Below are 18,721 nucleotides of genomic sequence, written 5' to 3'. Positions count from 1 at the left end.
AAAGCCAGAAGTGGCGCTGTGGCTCAAGTGGTAGAGTGCTAGCCTTGAGCAAAAAGCAGCTCAAGGACAGTGCCCAGGCCCAGAGTTCAAGCCCCAGGACTGGCAAAAAAAAAAAAAGCGCCTGAAGTAGAGGTGTGGCACAAGTGGTAGAGCACTTGCCTTGACCACAAAAACCCAGACCCAACATCCAGGCCCTGAGTTCAAGCCTAGTAAGCATGACGACTCGATTTGAAACCCTAGTACGGTCCCTCTCCCCCCAAAAAGGGCTTTATTGTAATAGATGTTTCTTGCTCTGACAGAAGCAGAGGAGGAAGATTGGTTTGGGCTAGTGGCCTCTGTCCATAGTTGGCTAGTTTCATTGTTTCTGGGCTCAGTGAGACAGAATATCATGGCATGGGCAGGATATGGTGAATCAAAGCACCAAACCTCATGGAGGAGAAAGCCACATGTGTGGCAGGAAGGGACCAGGCAAATACAGCACACACTCTAGTCACTCAGCCATCAGATTGCACTGAGGAAGGCCAAGCCCTCACAGTCCCTTCACTCCAGTGCTGGGCTCTACCAGCAGGGAACTCGAGGGTCAGCTTTCTATCCAAGCCACCATCCATCGCTTCACATGCAAAGTGCATACTCTTAGATGTGGGCTTCAACATGATTAAAGACTTTCCTAAAAAACGTTTTCCTCTTCAGGTTTTACATGCCACGATCATGGGGCCACAGTACTTCAGTATGCGCCCAGGCAGCAGCTCCTCATCTCAGGGGGCAGAAAAGGCTACATCTGCATCTTTGACATCCGACAGCGCCAGCTAATCCACACATTCCAGGCGCACGACTCGGCCATCAAGGCCTTGGCGCTGGATCCTTGTGAGGAGTACTTCACTACAGGTTCCGCGGAGGGGAACATGAAGGTGAGTCGCTGTGCCAGCGGGCTGTGTGCTGATCTGTGGGACTGGAAAAACAAACCACTGCCACCTTTGAAATGGGCATCTTTGAAAGTAGACAGGCTGGCGCCGCCTCAGTGGGCCAGCCTTTCCTGCCTGCCCCCCCCCATGTGAGCAAAGGTAGGTGTGTGTGTGTGTGTGTGTGTGTGTGTGTGTGTGTGTGTGTGTGTGTGTGTGTGATTGCTGGCTTGGTTTCATTTTGTCTACTCTCCCCTCACCCACCTCCTCCCCCCTTCTGTCCTTCCTCACTGTGTCCCCTCTCCTCCATTCCCTCCTTCCGGTCTCTTCCCTCTTTCCCTTCTCTCCTCCAGCTCTTTCTTCTCCTCTCTCCTCTCATCTTCTTCCTCTCTCCCTTCCCTCCTCCCTTCCCTCTCCTCCCCTCTTCTCCCTTCTCTTTTGTATCCCCCTCTTCCTTCTCTGCGTCCCTCTCTCACACATTTACTTGCACTAGGGACGGGGCGTGTATGGCTCATGTGGAGCGAGAATGGGAAGGCAGCGTCTGGCTACCGAGTCTCCTGCGGTGTCTGCGTCCCCCTCCAGCAGGCGGTTGGGCTGCCGCAGTGGACAGGGAAGGGGATAGTAGTGAGGTTTGGTGGAGCAGAAGAGTTTTCATGACTTACTGTTTTGCTTTCCTCGTGAACTAGGTGTGGAGATTGTCAGGCCACGGCCTGATCCATTCGTTCAGGAATGAGCATGCCAAGCAGTCCATCTTCAGAAACCTCGGGGCTGGGGTCATGCAGATCGACATCAGCCAGGACGGCCGGCTCTTCTCCTGCGGCGCTGACGGCACACTGAAAACCAGGGTTCTCCCCAATGCTTTCAACATCCCCAATAGAATCCTCGACATCCTCTAGTCACACAAAGCATTAATCTAAGAACACAAAACAGGAATCCGGCCCTGCTGCTTTCCAGGCAGTCGTTCCCACACTGTGTAGAAGTTGAGCAAGGCCCCAGCTGAGCGCCGCGCTCGGTAGGCAGAGCACACGCGCATGCTCCTCGTTACTCTCACCTACCCAACCCAACCTGCATTGTGTGAGGGAAGCTCCTCTTCGCAGCATTCAGAAAACCTGATTGAGAAAGCATTGGAGGTGAGCTCAAGTTGAAAGGCGGTGAGGGAACCTTTGCACCAAATCAAGGAAGAGATTGCTACTGATTCAGGTTCTTCCTGTCTTCCACGGCGAAGCATGCTGCCGCCCTCCCGCCCTCACAAGGACAGCCCCGAGGCGGCCGATGCTCAGAGACACTTCCCTACTGCACAGCGACCAGGTCCCCTCCAGTCCTCCTCCTTAGTGTCTCCACTGAGCTAGTACTGTAACTTGCAAATGAGTGCAAATTTAAATGCAATGTTTTCCTCATGATTTGCACATTCACATGTTCTGGACTGCTAGTGTTTGTTTATTTAAATATCTGCCTTCATGTTAGGAATGTAACATGTGAACATGACATATTTGTAGTTAACCAAACATGCTTTCCTAGTCCAGTTTAGTATTTTTTCCTTTTTACGTACTCAAGGTTAGCTACAACATTGAAGGCTCTGTTGAAGCTATACCAGTAGAACATTTCATATCAATTAAAATGAATGTTAGGCTTTTGTGGCCAGTTGATGAGATTGGTGATATTATTTATTGCCACAGCCTATTGTATAAACTATGCAGAGTTAACTATTATTTGCTTGTAAAATATTAGCAAGTATCATCAAATACTTTGATGGATTTCCTTGGTTATACCCAAAACTGTTGTTGAGATATTGAAGCCAATGTCTATGTGTGTTTAAATGTTACCAGCAAATTGTCTCATCATGTTAATGAAGGTGTTCCATGCCTGTGCAGTAAACAGTGAACTATAATGGTATAAAAGCACCTTTCTCCGAAGGCAATGTGATGTTCATGCTGTGAAATACCTGTGTAAAAGAGAAATAAATGTTATTTGTTTGGAGTTTTATTGTAGTTTGGCCTATTCAAATAGACTGGTCTGGCATTGTAAATATTGGGGGGGGGGGGGAGGTACTCCTGGGGCTTGAACTCGGGGCCTGGACACTGTCCCTGAGCTTTTTTGCTCAAGGTTACTGCTTGAGCCACAGCTCCACTTCAGGCTTTTGTGTAGATTATTGGAGAGAAGAATCTCAGAGTGTCTTACCTGGGCTGGTTTTGAACTGCAATTCTAAGATCTCAGTTTCTTGAGTATCTGGTAGTATAGGTGCTCATGAGCTACCAGGGCCTGGCCAGAAAAAAGTTTGAATTGAATAAAATATTTAGCTACTGAAGAATTTTTAAGCTGCTAGGGAGGGTTTTATCACAAATATTTACTCAGCACCTAACAAAATGGGGGTGCAGGCCCAGTCAGAACTCCCTCGCTCCTCACCTAGCCTCAACAGATAAGGGTCTCACCCACATCCAACGCTCCTCACTCCCAAGCATACCACAGAGGCCCATGTCAGGAAGCCCAGGATTCTGGGCAATGGGGTCACATGTGGGCCCTCTCAGCAGCTCAATGGTGGGGAGCTCAGGCTGTGGGGTGCCGGGGTCAGGGCCCACCCTCTGTGGCTGTGAGCAAGCCTGATTGCCCATGGGCCCCACCCCACGAGGGGCTCTGCACCTGAGCCGGGGGCTAGCCGGCCATTTTGTGCGGCTCACTGTCTGCAGCAACCCCGCTCCAGGGGTGGGGGCTCTGGAGGAACTGGCTGCAAAGCCCACTGGGGCTGCAGTGGCTCTAAAAAGGAAGCTTCCAGCTAACACTGGCTCCTGACCAGGAGGCATGACCCAGTACTGTACACCGCCAGCCTCGACCTGCCCCACCAGACCGGGGGAGCTGCACAGCACCAGAACCTCTCAGCCCCCAAGATGACCATACACCAGATGAGACAGCACCGCTCTGTGCCCAGGTTAGCCCAGCCACCACTGAGAAACACAGGAAATACGAAAAAACAACGTTCTGTGACCCCTACCAAAAGTTCCCAACCCATCAGCAACCGAATCCCAAGACTGTGAAATGGGCGAAATACAGTCTCTGCTCCTCTTAACTATGGTGCTTGCGTTCTTAACCAGAGCAACAAGGCAAGAGAGAAAAGTAAGGATACAAGTAAGAAGGGAAGCAGTCAAGGATCCTAAGGATTCCAACAGCCAACACTTAGATCTAATGAACACCTTCAGCAAAGTAGGACACAAAATGAACACAGGGTAATCAGTACCTTTTCTACTTCCAGTAACAAGAAATCAGTAAAACACTCCATGAACTATAGCAAAAATAAATAAATGAATAAATCTTGAGGTAGTCCTCCAGATATTTCTATGCCTTAAGACACAAAAGAGTCAAAGTCAGAAAAGAACCTATCATGCCATAGTTAGTTACAGTAGTACAGAACGAGGAAAGAATATTGAAAGCTGAAAGAGATGTGCCAAGTCACACATAAAGAAAATCCAAGAACAGATTTCTTAGCAGAAACTTCCAGGCTAAAAACTAATGCAGTTCCCAACCCCTGAGTCCTCATTGCAGAAAATCTTGAAGGAATCCTTTACAGAGAAGATAAAACTACCAGGAAATAGAGAGACTAAAACTCAACAAAGGTAAGCAAGTGAGACATAAGGGAGAATCAAGTATTACAAAACCAATAAAATAGCAGGGATTACTACATACCTTTGAATAATACTTCCTTTTTCTTTGCCAGTCCTGGGGTTTGAACTCAGGGTCTGGGCACTGTCTCTGAGCTTGTTTGCTCAAAGTTAGCACTCTACCATTTGTGCCACAGCAGCACTTCTGGCTTTTTCTGTTTATGTGGTGCTTACTGAGGAATCAAACCTAGGTCTTCATGCATTCTAGGCAAGCATCTCTACCTCTAAGCCACCTTCCCAGCCCTGAATAATTTTTATGTTAATGGTCTCAAGTCTCTAATCAAGAGATGTAGACTGTAATAAAAAACAATCCTGACCATTTGTTACCTATAAGAAATGAATCTGACTGGTGAGGACAAGCATAGGCCTAGAGTGAAAGAAGGGGAAAATACCTGCCAAATAAATGGGTTCCAAAAGCAAGCAGGAATAGTCATACTTCTGTCTGACACAGCAGACTTCAAACTAAAATTAATCAGAAGAGATAAAGATGTGTGTCTGTCTTGCTTTTAGCAAAGCTGGTCTAGACTGTGATCCTCTTATTTACACTTCCCACACAGCCGGGACGTACGACCACACATAACTTCTTTATTGGTTGAGATGGGGTCCCGTGAATCCCCCCACCCCCTCAAAGAAATCAATGAAGCAGAAAGTTGGTTCTTTGGAAGGATGAACAATATGGACAAACCTTTAGCTAACCTAACCAAAAGATTTTGAAAAGAGCCATATTAACAAAAGTAGACATGAGCGCTGGGAGGGTGGCTCAGTGGTAGAGCGCTTGCCTTGCATGCATGAAGCCCTGGGTTCGATTCCTCAGCACCACATAAGCAAAAAGAAAAAAGCCGGAAGTGGCGCTGTGGCTCAAGTGGTAGAGTGCTAGCCTTGGGCTGAAGAGCTCAGAGTTCAAGCCCCACAACTGACAAAAATAAAAAATCAGTGAATTCAGAGAACCATCAGGTTATATTTAAACATTCATATTCTAATAAGATGGAAAACCGAGAAGAAATGATAAATTTCTAGATACATCTGACCTGCTAAAATTCAACTGTTGGGACACATAACAGATCAATAGCAAACACTGAAAGTGAAGCAGCAATTAACTCCCAACAAAGAAAAGCCTGTTGGTCACTACAAAATGCTACCAAACCTTTAAAAAAGAACAGTACTTCGCAAACTATTCCATAAATAGAAAAGAAAGGAAAACTACCACACTCCTCCTAAAAAGACAGGTGGTTTTGTTTTTGTTGGTCGTGGGGCTTGAACTCTGGGCCTGGGCGCTGTCCCTCAGCTCTTCAGCTCAAGGCAAGCACTATAGCGCCATTTCCGGTTTTCTGGTGGTTTATTGAAGAGTCTCACAGTCTTTCCTCAATAGAGGAATCTCACAGTCTTTCCTGCCAGGGCTGGCTTTGAACCGCGATCCTCAGATCTCAGCCTCCTGAGTAGCTAGGATCAAAGGGTGATCCCTCAGCGTGAGCCACCAGCGCCCGACTTAAAAAGACAGTTTTACTCTGATATTAAACCTAATCATGACAAAAAGAAAAAAGATATGTAGAGCAATTTTCTCCTTGAAGATAGATGTAAAAAATTCCCCAATAAAATACTTACAAGCCACATTCCACAACACACTGACAAGATTATACAAGTTCCATTCCAGGCAGGTAAAGATAGCTCAACATACCAAATCAATAAATAATGAAGCACGTAAGCAGAATAAAGGACAAAAATCAGATAATCAATAGGTGCAGAAAAATCCTTCCACAAAAATAACACAATAAAGACCCTGGAGAAATTAGAAGAAAGCATGTTTCTCAACATAATAAAGGCAAAAGTATAGGCAGCATCACCCTAAATGGGGAAAAGTAAAATCACTTCCTCTAAAGTCAAGAACAAGATAAATGTATCTACACTACTTCCATGCACATCGTAATCATATTCCCCAGTACCAAAAGCCAAAAAAAAAAAATACAGTAAGGCTGGGTGATAATGGCTCACACCTTTAATCCTAGCTACTCAGGAGGCTGAGATCTGAGGATTGATCTTGTTTTAAAGCCAGTCCAGGCAGGGAAGTCCATGAGACTCTTATCTCCAACTAACTACCAGAAAACAAAGTAGAGCTGTAGCTCAAAGTGGCAGAGCTCTAACCTTGAGCAAAAGAGTACAGGGACAGTACTCAGGACCTGAGTTCAAGCTCCATGACCAACCAAAAAGTAAATTTAATTAAAACTCAAAATCTTGGGGCTGGGAAGGTGGCTCAGTGGTAGAGTGCTTGCCTCGTATGCATGAGGCCCTGGGTTTGATTCCTCAACACCACATAAGCAGAAAAAGCCAGAAGTGGTGCTGTGGCTCAAGTGGTAGAGTGCTAGCCTTGAGCTGAAGAGCTGAGGGACAGCGTCCAGGCCCAGAGTTCAGGCCCCACGACCGGCAAAAAAACCAAAAAACCAAAAACCTCAAAATCTTAACCAGAGTGATAAAGCAAGAGAGAAAAAAGTAGCACTCAATATTTAAAATACCCTGAAGACTTTGGGTTGGAGACAGGTGGTAAAGTGCCAGCCAATGAATGAAAGCAAGCAGCAGATACCAAGTTTGAGTCTCAGTCGTGGGGGAAAAAAGAACTCAACAAAAACCTTTTAGATCTAATAAATACTTTTGGCAAAAAAGCAAGATGCAAAAACCAAGATACAAAAATCAGGGGAACGTGGCTTAGTGGTGGAGTGCTTGCCTACCATGCATGAAGCCCTGGGTTCGATTCTTCAGTACCACATACACAGACAAAGCTAGAAGTGGCACTGTTGTTCAAGTGGTAGAGTGCTAGCCTTGAGCAAAAAAAGCTCAGGGACAGTGCTCAGCCCTGAGTTCAAGCCCCAGGACTGGCAAAAAACCCAAGAACCAAAAACATAAAAACAAAACAAAAATCAGCAGGACTAGGCACCCAGTGGTTTATGTCTGTAATCCTAGCTACTCGGGAGGCTGAGATCTGAGAACCATGGTTCAAAGCCAGGTGGGCCAGGAAAGTCCATGAGACTCTTATCTCCAATAAACCACCAGAAAACCAGAAGTAGTGCTGTGGCTCAAGTGGTAGCCTTGAACTGAAGAACTTGGTCAGAGACAGTGCTCAGGCCCCAAGTTCAAGCCCCATGACCGACCTCCCCCCCTAAAAAAAAAACCCACAAAAACAACAAAAAAAATTGCTACACAGGGATTATAGGATTTTAAGAGAACTACAAGATGTACAATTTCTTATAGTATTACATTTTATTTTTTATTTGCCAGTCCTGGGGCTTGAACTCAGGGCCTGGGCACTGTCCTTGAGCTTCTTGTGCTCAAAGCTAGCACTCTACCACTTGAGCCACAGTGTAAAATAACTGGTTCCAGTGCCATTCATTCCGTTCTCATCTGGGGTTGTCATGGACACTTGCATTTTCCTTGGAGAACTGAAAGAGCAGGGAAAACAACTCTTTCTACAAAATTTTTCATTTGAGGCTAGGTGCAGGAATCACAGTGACATAGGAGGCGGAGATCTGAGGACCCAGGTTAGACACCATACTAGGCAGACAAATCGGAGCAACTCTGATCTCCACTTAACGATCAAAAACTGGAGGTATGACTCAAGCGGTAGAGTATCAATCTTGAGTGAAAAAGCTAGTCAGGACAGGAAGCCCCAAGTTCAACCCCAATATTAAAACAGAAAATATATTTTTAGGGCTGGGAAGGTGGCTCAGTGGTAGAGTGCTTGCCTTGCATGCCTGAGGCCCTGGGTTCGATTCCTCAGCACCATATAAACAGAAAAAGTCAGAAGTGGAGCTGTGGCTCAAGTGGTAGAGCGCTAGCCTTCAGCTAAGAGACAACACCCAGGCCCAGAATCCTAGCCCACAACCAACCAAATATGTGTGTGTGTGTGTGTGTGTGTGTGTGTGTGTGAGAGAGAGAGAGAGAGAGAGAGAGAGAGAGAGAGAGAGAGAGAGAGAGAGAGCGTGTGTGTATACATATATATATACACACACACATATAAAAATATATATGTATTTAACTTGGTTTGTGGGCTGAAATTGTCATTTTAATTTTCCTTGTGAAATGGAGATTACTGTGATGTCTGGTCTGAATTGAACACGTCTTCAAAATTATCCTTAAAGAGTTGTGCAAAGGGGTTTCAATTCAGCTTGTGTGTTTGTGAGGACGACGCATCTCGACCAATGACACCCTTCCTCCATTCTCCCCATCCCTTCCCCACCCCCGCCTCCAGTTATCCATCCTGATACAAGTCCGTAACACACAAGTGTGATAACTGAATTCCCTCCCTCCCTTCCTCTGCTTGGCTGCCGCCCCGGCCTTTACTGCATCTGTGGTGCTGAGGAATGGAACCCAGGGCTTCACGCACGCTAGCAAGCACTCTACCACTGAGCCATATGCTCAGCCTATCACATGCATTTCTTACCACATTTTCAACTTCCCTTGATCCAACTGGTCATGCTTGCTACTGAGAGTCATACTACAGAAGCACAGATTTTCATGGCTATAAATATTTGGGCCTTTGCTCATTCAACAAGAAGGGCTTGTGTTTGGGTTTTAGAGACAATGTATTTATGGTTCGGAGTGCTTTTTCATTCCATATGTAGATGGAATGTGGATTATCAAGTACATATTTAGATTCTTGAATTGTAACATTGATCTGCCACTTCTTAAAAATAAAATTTGAGCCAGCCACTGGCGGCTCACATTTGCAATCCTAGCTACTCGGGAGGCTGAGGATCTCAGTTCAAAGCGAGTCTGGGAAGGAAAGCCTGTGAGACTCATCTCCAATTAATCACAGAAAAAGCCAGAAGTGCTTTCTGGCTCAAGTGATAAAGCCTTGAGCAAAAGGAGCTCGGACAGGGCCCAAGCCCGAGGTTCAAGTCCCAGGACCAGCAACACAAACCAACCAACCAACCAACCAACCAACCAACCAACCAAGACAACTCGGAAATGCCACTCCCACAATCAGAATGACCATCATCCAGAAATCAAATATAAATGCTGGCAAGCCTGCAGAGAAGAAAATAAACACAACAACTTATTCATTGCTGATGTAAATTAGTGTAGCCACTATGGAAATCAGGACAGTTTCCTCAAAACATTAAACACAGAACTTCCATGTGACCCAGTTGTACCACTTCCGGTAGATACCCCAAAGAATCAAAGTCAGAGACACGTGCATACCCATGTCCAGCTCATATTCACAATAAGTCATCCACCAGACTATGTGCCCACTCACAGATGAATGGATTCACCAAATGTGGTTTATATATGCAATGGAGCATTAAGAATGAAATTATGCCATTTAAAGAAAAATGGATACAGCTGGAAACCATCAGATTAAGTGAAATAAGCTGGTTGCACATTTATAGATACTAGGGGAAAACCAAGTCAACAAACCAACTGAGAGCCAGGCACCGGTGGCTCACAACTGCAATCTTAGCTACTCAGGAAGCTAAGATCTGAAGATTGCTGTTCAAAGCCAGCCCAGGCAGGAAAGTCTGTGAGACCTTTTTTTTTGCCAGTCAAGGGGCCTGAACTCTGGGCCTGGGCGCTGTCCCTCAGCTCTTCAGCTCAAGGCTAGTGCTCTACCACTTCAGCTACAGTGCCACTTCTGGATTTTTCTGCTTATGTATAGTGCTGAGGAATCGAACCCAGGGCCTCATGCATTCTACCACTGAGCCACCTTCCCAGCCCCTCCATGAGACTCTTATCTCCAATTAGCCACCAGAAAACTGGAAGTGGCCCTGTGGCTCAAGTGGTAGAGCACTTGCCTTGAGCTGAAGAGCTGAGGGACAGCGCCCAGGCCTAGAGTTCAAGCCCCATGACTGACCCCCCCCCCAAAAAAAAAAAAAAGAAAAAAGAAAGAAAACCAACTGAGGACATAAAGGCAAAGGTGGGGGGGGGGAGGCGTGACATGGGAGAGGGGAAGCGAGTTGCTAGGGAGGTGGAAGGGAAAGAGGGAGGGGAGATTGGAGGGTTGGAAACAGCACCTGGGGGACAAATCTGATCAAAACACATAATTTGCACCCAGAAATTGCATAATGAAACCCCTTAGCATATACAATTCAATATATACCAATAAAATGTACATAAGCTAATGCATATGGGAGTTAGCTTGTCAACCATCCCCCAGTGCGTCCATATTGCAAAACACGATGGCCCCTGTGACACAGACACAGCGCTCTTACTGAATTCAACACAACGTTTAAAAGCATCCAATAAACACACATGCACCTGAGCAACCCTAAAATAAAGTAACACCAGAATTACACTGAATAAACCCCAAAAGGAATTACGCAAACAGCTGAAAAAAAGTTGATCAAACCAAAAGGGAACAGGAAAAGAAAACAAGACAACAAAGATGGAGCTATCAACAAGATCTCATCTAGTACACCAAAAATTACTTTAAGTAGTGTTTTTAATGGGTCTCTAAAACTTTCTTCCAGACTAGAGATATTTTTTTTCTTCCAGTCATGGGGCCTGACCTCTGGGCCTGGGCGCTGTCCCTGCGCTCTTTGGGTCAAGGCGAGCGCTCTACCGCTAGATCACAGCGCCACTTCTGGTTTTCTGGTGGTTTATTGGAGATGAGAGTCTCCCGGACTTTCCGGCCCGGGCTGGCTTTGAACCGCGATCCTCCGCTCTCCGCCTCCTGAGAAGCTAGGATGGCAGGCGCGAGCCCCCGGCGCCCGGCGTATAGTTTTTAATGTGGTGAAAGCACATTAAACAGCCCGTTTCGTGGCACACGAGCGCTCCACGGACCCCACGGCCGGCGGCCGGCGCTCGGGAGCGGGGCGTCCCGGGCCCGCGTCCCAACCATCCGCATCCGATTCCCCTTGGTCTCCATCCCCACCACCTCCACCTGGAGGAGCGGCGCGGCCCGCTCGGCCCGGCCCGGCCCGGCCCCGGCGCCTCGCCCGCCCCGCTCGGGCTTCGTCCCACGCCTCTCCCGCGCTGCAGCCCCTGCGCGCGCTGCACAGGACGGGGCGTCCCGGGGCAGCCCTCCCCGGCCGAACCCCGCGCTCAAGCCCCGAGCCCGGGCCCGCCTGACCCCGGCGCCCCTGCCCGCGGCGCGGACGCGGGGCCCAGGTCCCCGCGCCAGCGAGTCAGCGCCAGGCGTCGGGCCGGGGAGGACGGGCCGGGCCGGGGAGCGTCCGGGCGGGCCGGGCCGGGGAGCGGCCGGGCCGGCGGGGAGCGTCCGGGCGGGCGGGGAGCGTCCGGGCGGGCCGGGCCGGGGAGAGGCCGGGCCGGGGAGCAGCCGGGCCGGGCCGGGCCGGGCCGGGGAGGACGGGCCGGGCCGGGGAGGACGGGCCGGGCCGGGGGGAGCGGGCGCCCCGCCGCTGCGCTCAGCGCCTTCCTCCCGCGGCCGCCGCAGGTCGGGGCGCCGGAGCCAGCCCGCGCCCGCCAGGCAGGACCCGCCTCCCGACAACCATTTTCGCGGACGTTGCGGGTTCGAGGCGCTGCGGTTCCCCCGCCTGGGCTCCGTCCCGCGCGGAAGCTGGGCCGCAGCGCGTCCTGAAGAAAGTTCTGCGCGCGGCGGCACCTGCGGCGCAGAGTCGTGGGCTGCCCGGCGGAGGGGCGGCAGCAGGGCCGCCCTCCCCAAGCTCCGTCCTGTCCTCGAGCGGCTCGGGCCGCGCCGCCGCGCAGGCGCCGCCGCGGAGGGAGCGGACGGCGCGGAGCCGCCGCCAGGGCGCCGCCACGCCAGGTGCGCGTCAGGTGCGCGGCCAGGTGCGCGTCAGGTGCGCGTCAGATGCGCGGCCAGGTGCGCGGTCAGGTGCGCGGTCAGGTGCGCGGCCAGGTGCGCGGCCTGGTGCGCGTCAGGTGCGCGGCCTGGTGCGCGGCCAGGTGCGCGGCCTGGTGCGCGGCCAGGTGCGCGGCCAGGTGCGCGGTCAGGTGCGCGTCAGGTGCGCGGCCAGGTGCGCGTCAGGTGCGCGGCCAGGTGCGCGTCAGGTGCGCGGCCAGGTGCGCGGCCAGGTGTTGGGCTTTTAAAAAGAGTGAGAACAGCAGCAGCACGTGGCGCTCGGGTAAGGGGTAGGTTTATTCATTCCAGCTGGCACCAGGCCATCTTGTCCTCCACGCGGTGGGGAAAGGCCTGGGAAGGAGAAAAGAGCTAGAAAAGAGAGCGTCTGGGAAAGAGCAAGCTAGGAAAGAGAAGGAAAGAGCTAGAAAAGAGCAGGGCGAGGGCGTCCCGGCCTGGGCTGGGCCTTATCTCGGGCATGGGGAGGAAGGTGTGACCTCAGCGGATGCAGAGGTGAGTCTTCCAGGTGTGCCGGTTGCCTAGGTAACGCAGGTGCTGGGCGAGGTCTGTTCGCTGTCCAGGAAATGGACCTTACACCAGGGACCTCGGCAGGGGCTGGGGAGCACCACGAGGTGGCTGCTGGGACGTTTCTAGAACTCTTTTACAAACACCTCCCCCCTCGCCCCCCCATCGTGGGGCCTGAACTCTGGTGGTTTACTGGAGCTCAGAGTCTGCGGCCTTTCCTGCCCCCGCTGGCTTTGAACCGCGATCTTCAGATCTCAGCCCCCTGAAAAGCTAGGATGACAGGCGTGAGCCACTGGCACCCCGCGTCAGAGTTATTTTCACCTTCCAATGGTAACACAGCAGAGCAGGAGCAAAACAAAGTGAAGAGAGCTAGGCCTGGGCTCTGACTCCGGAGCTGTACGGGAGGTGAGTCTCCCATCTCCATTCTCCTTAACTTTGTTGACATGCACTCTTACCACTAAGCGACCTTCCCGTTCCAATCACTTACTTCTTAATTACAACTTCACTTGGCTGAGGTTGCTTGGAGAAACTTTGAGAGTGTCATTCATTTTAGCCTTCTTTAAATCTACAATGAATTAGCTACCTTAAAATCACATGCATGTCAGGTGGCTGTGGCTCACACCTGTAATCCTAGCTACTCAGGAGGCTGAGATCTGAGGATCACAATTCAAAGCCAGCCTGGGAAGGAAAGTCCATGAGACTCTTACCTCCAATTAACCACCCAAAACTGGAAGTGGAGCTATGGTTCAAACTAGTAGAGGAAAAGAGCTTCTGGGCAAGCCCGGAGTTCAAGCCCTACAACCACCACCACCACCAAAAAGCTAAGGCCCTGAGTTCAAGTCCTGCTTTTAGTGTCCTAGTACAAAAAATACCACACGCAAGGTGTAAATAGCGACACGCTATTTTCTTTGGCACTTTTTGGTAGGCTTGGGCTTCAGGGTGGGAGAGGTTTCAAGGGAAGGGTGTGAGGCAGCTCCATGGGTCAGGCAGAAGGGTGATGAACTGTCTTTCCACTGAGCAGCTTCACTGTAGATTTACTGTATAAATAAGGGACTGACAGAGTCACCTACCTGATCACAGAAATCAGCACACAGAAGCTACAGGCCCTGTGAGTCCACGCTGTCTGCAGTCCTAGCGAAGGCCGTAAGAACAGGGTCAGTCCGGTGCCCTGGGGAGATGAACTAGAAAGATAACATGACAATTTGTCAAGAACGGTATCGTTTTCAGAGCATTTCACATAGAAAAGCCACGTGAGGCACTTCTGTTACTCACCTTTCACGTGTGAACAGGAGGCATGTAGTTTGTAAAAACTGTCTTCCTTCTTTTCTTAGTAGAACTAGGAATTGAACTCAGGGCTTCATGCTTGCAAGGCAGATGCTTTACCAATTTAGTCATGCCTCCAGCAGCTTTTTGCACTGGTTATTTTCAAGGTAAGAGCTTGCTTTATGCCTGGCCAGACTGGCCTGAGATCCTCCTACTTGTGATTCCCTGATTCCCAGTGTTCTATAGCTGGCAGGTTATACACTACCTTGCCCAGCCATTGTGTTTCCCCTGTAGCTGGGATGACAGGTGTGCAACACCTTGCTCAGCCACTGGTTGAGATGAAGTCTTGTAATTTTTTTTTTTGTCAGTTGTGGGGCTTGAACTCTGGGCCTGGGCGCTGTCCCTGCGCTCTTCAGCTCAAGGCGAGTGTTCTACTGCCTGAGCCACAGTGCCACTTCTGGTTTTCTAGTGGTTTACTGGAGACAAAAGTCTCATGGAGCTTCCTGCCCCAGCTGGCTTTGAACTGTGATCTCAGCCTCCTGAGTAGCTGGGATTACAGGCATGAGCCACCGGCGCCCAGCAAGTCTTGCAATGTTTATGCCTGGGCCAGCTTCAAACCACCATCCCCCCAATCTTTGCCTCCCAAGTACCTAGGATTACAGGCTTGAGCCATTGGAATAATTGACAAAAGGTGACATTTTTATTCGTAGCCCCAAATATTTTGTGTTTAGTTCCCTTGTCCACTCTGATATATCAGCAAATCTGCACTGCAGTTCTGTGTCTATATACACAATTCTAGCTATTAAATTGCCATCTCAGCTTTTCCTGTAGCAATGACAATCTACACCAGAGCCTGCAGTATTTGAAGGCAGTAACCAATCATGAGTTCTATAGAGCAGCCTTCGATATAATTCTACAATAAGATTATTTTGGTTTGGTTTTTTTTCCTCTTAAAGATCACCTATAAATTAACAAGCGGTTAAAATAAATCATTTCACCATGTGACAAGTAGTAATTCTTTTATTTGATGAAGGAAAGTTAAATTACAACTGGCGAGACGTCCACTGTATGCATCTGTCATTCAGAATCTGTGGCACAGATTGGCGATCGTGGCTCCCGACCTGAGGTCTGGAAAGAAAGCTCCGAAGTGTGGCATGGCCTAGCTCTGTGGCAGAAAGGGCTGGCTTCATGTGCTTTCTGGTGTGAGGCTATCTGCTCTAGATTTGATAAGCACTGGGGACACATGGGTTTGATTTGCAAAGTGCTTTAAAGCAACTTTGGTTGTTAAGTTCAATTACAAACACCATAACAGTATCATGACTTAAAAACATGAACTTGTACATTCTATCTTAGCAGTGAGCCTGAAACTTTAAAAAAAAAAAAAAAAATTGAGCCGGGCGCCGGTGGCTCACTCCTGTAATCCTAGCTACTCAGGAGGCTGAGATCTGAGGATCATGGTTCAAAGCCAGCCCGGGCAGGAAAGTCCGTAAGACTCTTATCTCCAATTAACCACTAGAAAACCAGAAGTGGTGCTGTGGCTCAAGCAGTAGAGCGCTCGCCTTGAGCTGAAGAGCGCAGGGACAGCGCCCAAGCCCAAAGTTCAAGCTCTGCGACTGAAAAAAAAAAAAATCAAGTACTGTTTGCAGGAAAAAATAAAATCTTAATTCTTTTAGTCTAAAGACAAAACTGTTGACTAGATTATAAATTTACCCATCATCATGAAACATGAAATTTATTTGATATGAGTGAAGCCAAAGGAAAACTCATCCCAGTGAGAACTACTCTTAACAGTGAACAGAAGAGTCAAGAGCCAGACATGTGGTGCATGCTCTAGTACCAGCTATCAGGGAGTCTGAAGCAGGAGGTTCACTTGAGTCCAGGAGTTTGTGACTGGTCTGGCAAACAGGGTGAGAGGAAAGCCACATTTCTGAACTATTTTTTTTTTCTGACAGGAATAAGAGCTATTTCAATAATTAAATTCTTTTATTTTCTCTCTATAAAATTAGTATTGTATATATTATCACAAATACTATGACTACTATGACATCATGCTCATATCCAGGCCTACTGCGTTCAGAACAGCAACGCGGATTTAAGTACTCTGGAAGAACACTATCACTCATCAGCCACGCTGATCACAATGCAACTCTTACCCTCAGAAAACATGAATCTGAACGAGGCCTGGGACACAAGCAGGTGCATTAAAATGCGAGAGCCAGAGAAGGGGTGACACTGTCCAAAAAGAAAAGTGCTCATCACCTGACTTAGGTAACTGTGACCCCTCTGTATACCACCTTTATAACGACAACTTAAAAAGACAAAAGAAAACCAAGTGGGAGAGTTTAACAACAACACACATCATTGGCAGCTGCCTGGGTGAAGTTAGGAGGTGGGGGAGGTTTAAATATTCAAATCTGTAAAGCCCCTAAGTCTTAAAATGCTTCTATTTATATAGTAGGAGCCGGAACTCAGGGAGATTGAGAATGGATTGGGGCCCAGAGAAAAAACATCCCAGACAAATTACTGACCCAAGTTTATGGAGGAATGCACCCAAATCTCTCTTCTGGGTGCTGAGCACAGTGATTTTTTTTTTCTAGCTTCCTTTCTATTCAGTGCTAGGCTTAAGGCCCTGTGATGAACCAAAATAGTAGAAGATGTGCATGTTCCAGTATGTCTGGAAGCAAGTTCATCCGGATCCTTTTTCTGGAATCTCCAAGGACTAGATCATCCTTTCAATGACTAGATCATCCTTTCAATGACTAGATCATCCTTTCAATGACTAGATCATCCTTTTGAGCTGCTCGGGAGAAGCCAGGCACCCGGGGCTCACGCTTGCAATCCTAGCTACTCAGGAGGCTGAAATCTAAGGATTTCGGTTTGAAGCCAGCCGGGGTAGGAACGTGGGAGGCATACTGGAAATGAAGCCGTGGTTCAAGTGGTAGAGCACCAGTCTTGAGCAAAAAAGCTAAGGATTGGCACCCAGACCCCGAGTACAGTACCAGCATGTGCGCATGCACACCTCCCAACTTTCTCCCCACGATGCTGACTCTCTTCTGAAAACTAACTACAAAGTTCTTTCTATGCTTTGAATAGAGTAGTGCCTGCTTACTCAGCATTTAGTACTCTGAGAATGGGTTGTAGCTGTGGCAAAAGCAGCCAGAGACCTGAGGCTCCAGCAGGGATGATCCCCAGCCACAGGTGGCATGCTGAGAAATTGATAAGTGCCTGTTTCATTAAGAAACCTGAGCCTAGCCGGGCACTGGAGGCTCTCACTTGTAATCCTAGCTACTCAGGAGGCTGAGATCTGAGGATCCTGGTTCAAAGCCAGCCCAGGCAGGAACATCTGTGAGACTCTTATCTTCAATCAACCACCAGAAAACCAGAAGTGGCACTGTGGCTCAAGTGGTAGAGCTGAAGAGCTGAGGGACAGCGCCCAGACCTAGAGTTCAAGCCCCACAACCAGAAAAAAAAAAAAAGAAGAAGAAGAAGAAGAAACCTGTCCTGGTTTTGCTGATCTTAAAGCTGCGCAGGAGCTGAGGACAGTGCCGTTCTCTGGTGCAATAGCACATTCAGAGACAAGTCATAATGACGGCCAACAGACACTTCAGAAGCGCGCGGTGGGACACAGCGGCTTCCCAAGGTCCCGAATAGAAGCCAGCGCTGACACATTTGCTGCGCAAACAAGAGGGACTGTCAACTCAAAGGGGGACTTGGCTCACACCTGACGAACCCCTCAAACTTTTATTCTCATAAAAGTCACTAGAAAAATAACAGCCAGAAGTGGAACTGTAGCTCAAGAGATAGAGCATCAGCCGTGAGAGCAAAACCCTGAGTTCAAGCCCCAGTACTGGCACAAAGAGAAGGGGAAAGGAGAGGAGAAGAGGGGAGGGGGCGGAGGAGAGGGAGGAAGAGGAGGGGGAGGGGAGGAGAAGAGGGGGAGGGAAGGAGGAGGGGGAGGAGGAACCACTATAGGATTTAGGGGAAATCTTGCCAATCATCTCAGCCAATCTGTGAGCAGAAAGAAAAATTCCCCAGGCACTTAATGATGCCTGCTTTCTAGAAAATGCTAACAAGAGACCTAAAACAAAACTTGACTTCTTGGGCTGAGAATATGGCTTAGAGTGCTTGCCTAGCATGCATGAAGCCCTGGGTTTGATTCCTCAGTACCACATACACAGAAAAGCCGGAAGTGGTACTGAGGCTCAAGTGGTAGATATTAGCCTTGAGTCAAAGCAGCTCAGGGACAGTGCCCAGGTCCTGAGTTCAAGCCCTAGTCCTGGCATAAACAAACAAACCCAAACAACAACAACAAGGGATTGAGAATGTGGCATAGTGGTAGAGTGCTTGTCTAGCATGCATGAAGCCCTGGGCTTGATTCCTTAGTATCACATACACAGAAAAAGCCAGAGTAGAGCTGTGGCTCAAGTGGTAGAGTATTAGCCTTGAGCCAAAGAAGCTCAGGGACAGTGCCCAGGCCCTGAGTTCAAGCCGCAGGACTGCAAACTAACAAACCCAACTTGACTTCTTAAAAAAAAAAAATCATCTCAGCCAAATGTTTTCTATCACCAATGAGAGCTAATTGGCGGAGGAATGAGCACATCTCAGCTATTCTAACGTCCAATCGGTGGCTATCTTACTAT

At 48.8% G+C, this 18,721-nt stretch overlaps 1 protein-coding gene across 2 annotated transcripts in view; it reads left to right on the top strand.

Moving 5' to 3' along the window:
- The window catches only part of Dmxl2 (Dmx like 2), a 109,275-nt gene extending 106,399 nt beyond the window's left edge, over positions 1–2,876 (top strand). For both annotated transcript variants that reach the window (XM_042687435.1, XM_042687434.1), the window contains exons 43-44: positions 691–908; positions 1,586–2,876. In XM_042687435.1, coding sequence (XP_042543369.1) covers positions 691–908; positions 1,586–1,795 — 428 coding nt within the window. In that variant the 3' untranslated portion in view covers positions 1,796–2,876. The remainder of the gene's footprint in view (positions 1–690; positions 909–1,585) is intronic.
- Positions 2,877–18,721: the final 15,845 nt, after the last annotated feature.

The sequence above is a fragment of the Dipodomys spectabilis genome, unplaced genomic scaffold (genome assembly GCF_019054845.1).
Source record: "Dipodomys spectabilis isolate Male_0828 unplaced genomic scaffold, ASM1905484v1 ptg000108l, whole genome shotgun sequence".
NCBI classification, from domain to species: domain Eukaryota; kingdom Metazoa; phylum Chordata; class Mammalia; order Rodentia; family Heteromyidae; genus Dipodomys; species Dipodomys spectabilis.
The sequence above is the reverse complement of the archived record's forward strand: the minus strand, read 5'-3'. Positions and strand labels throughout refer to the sequence as shown.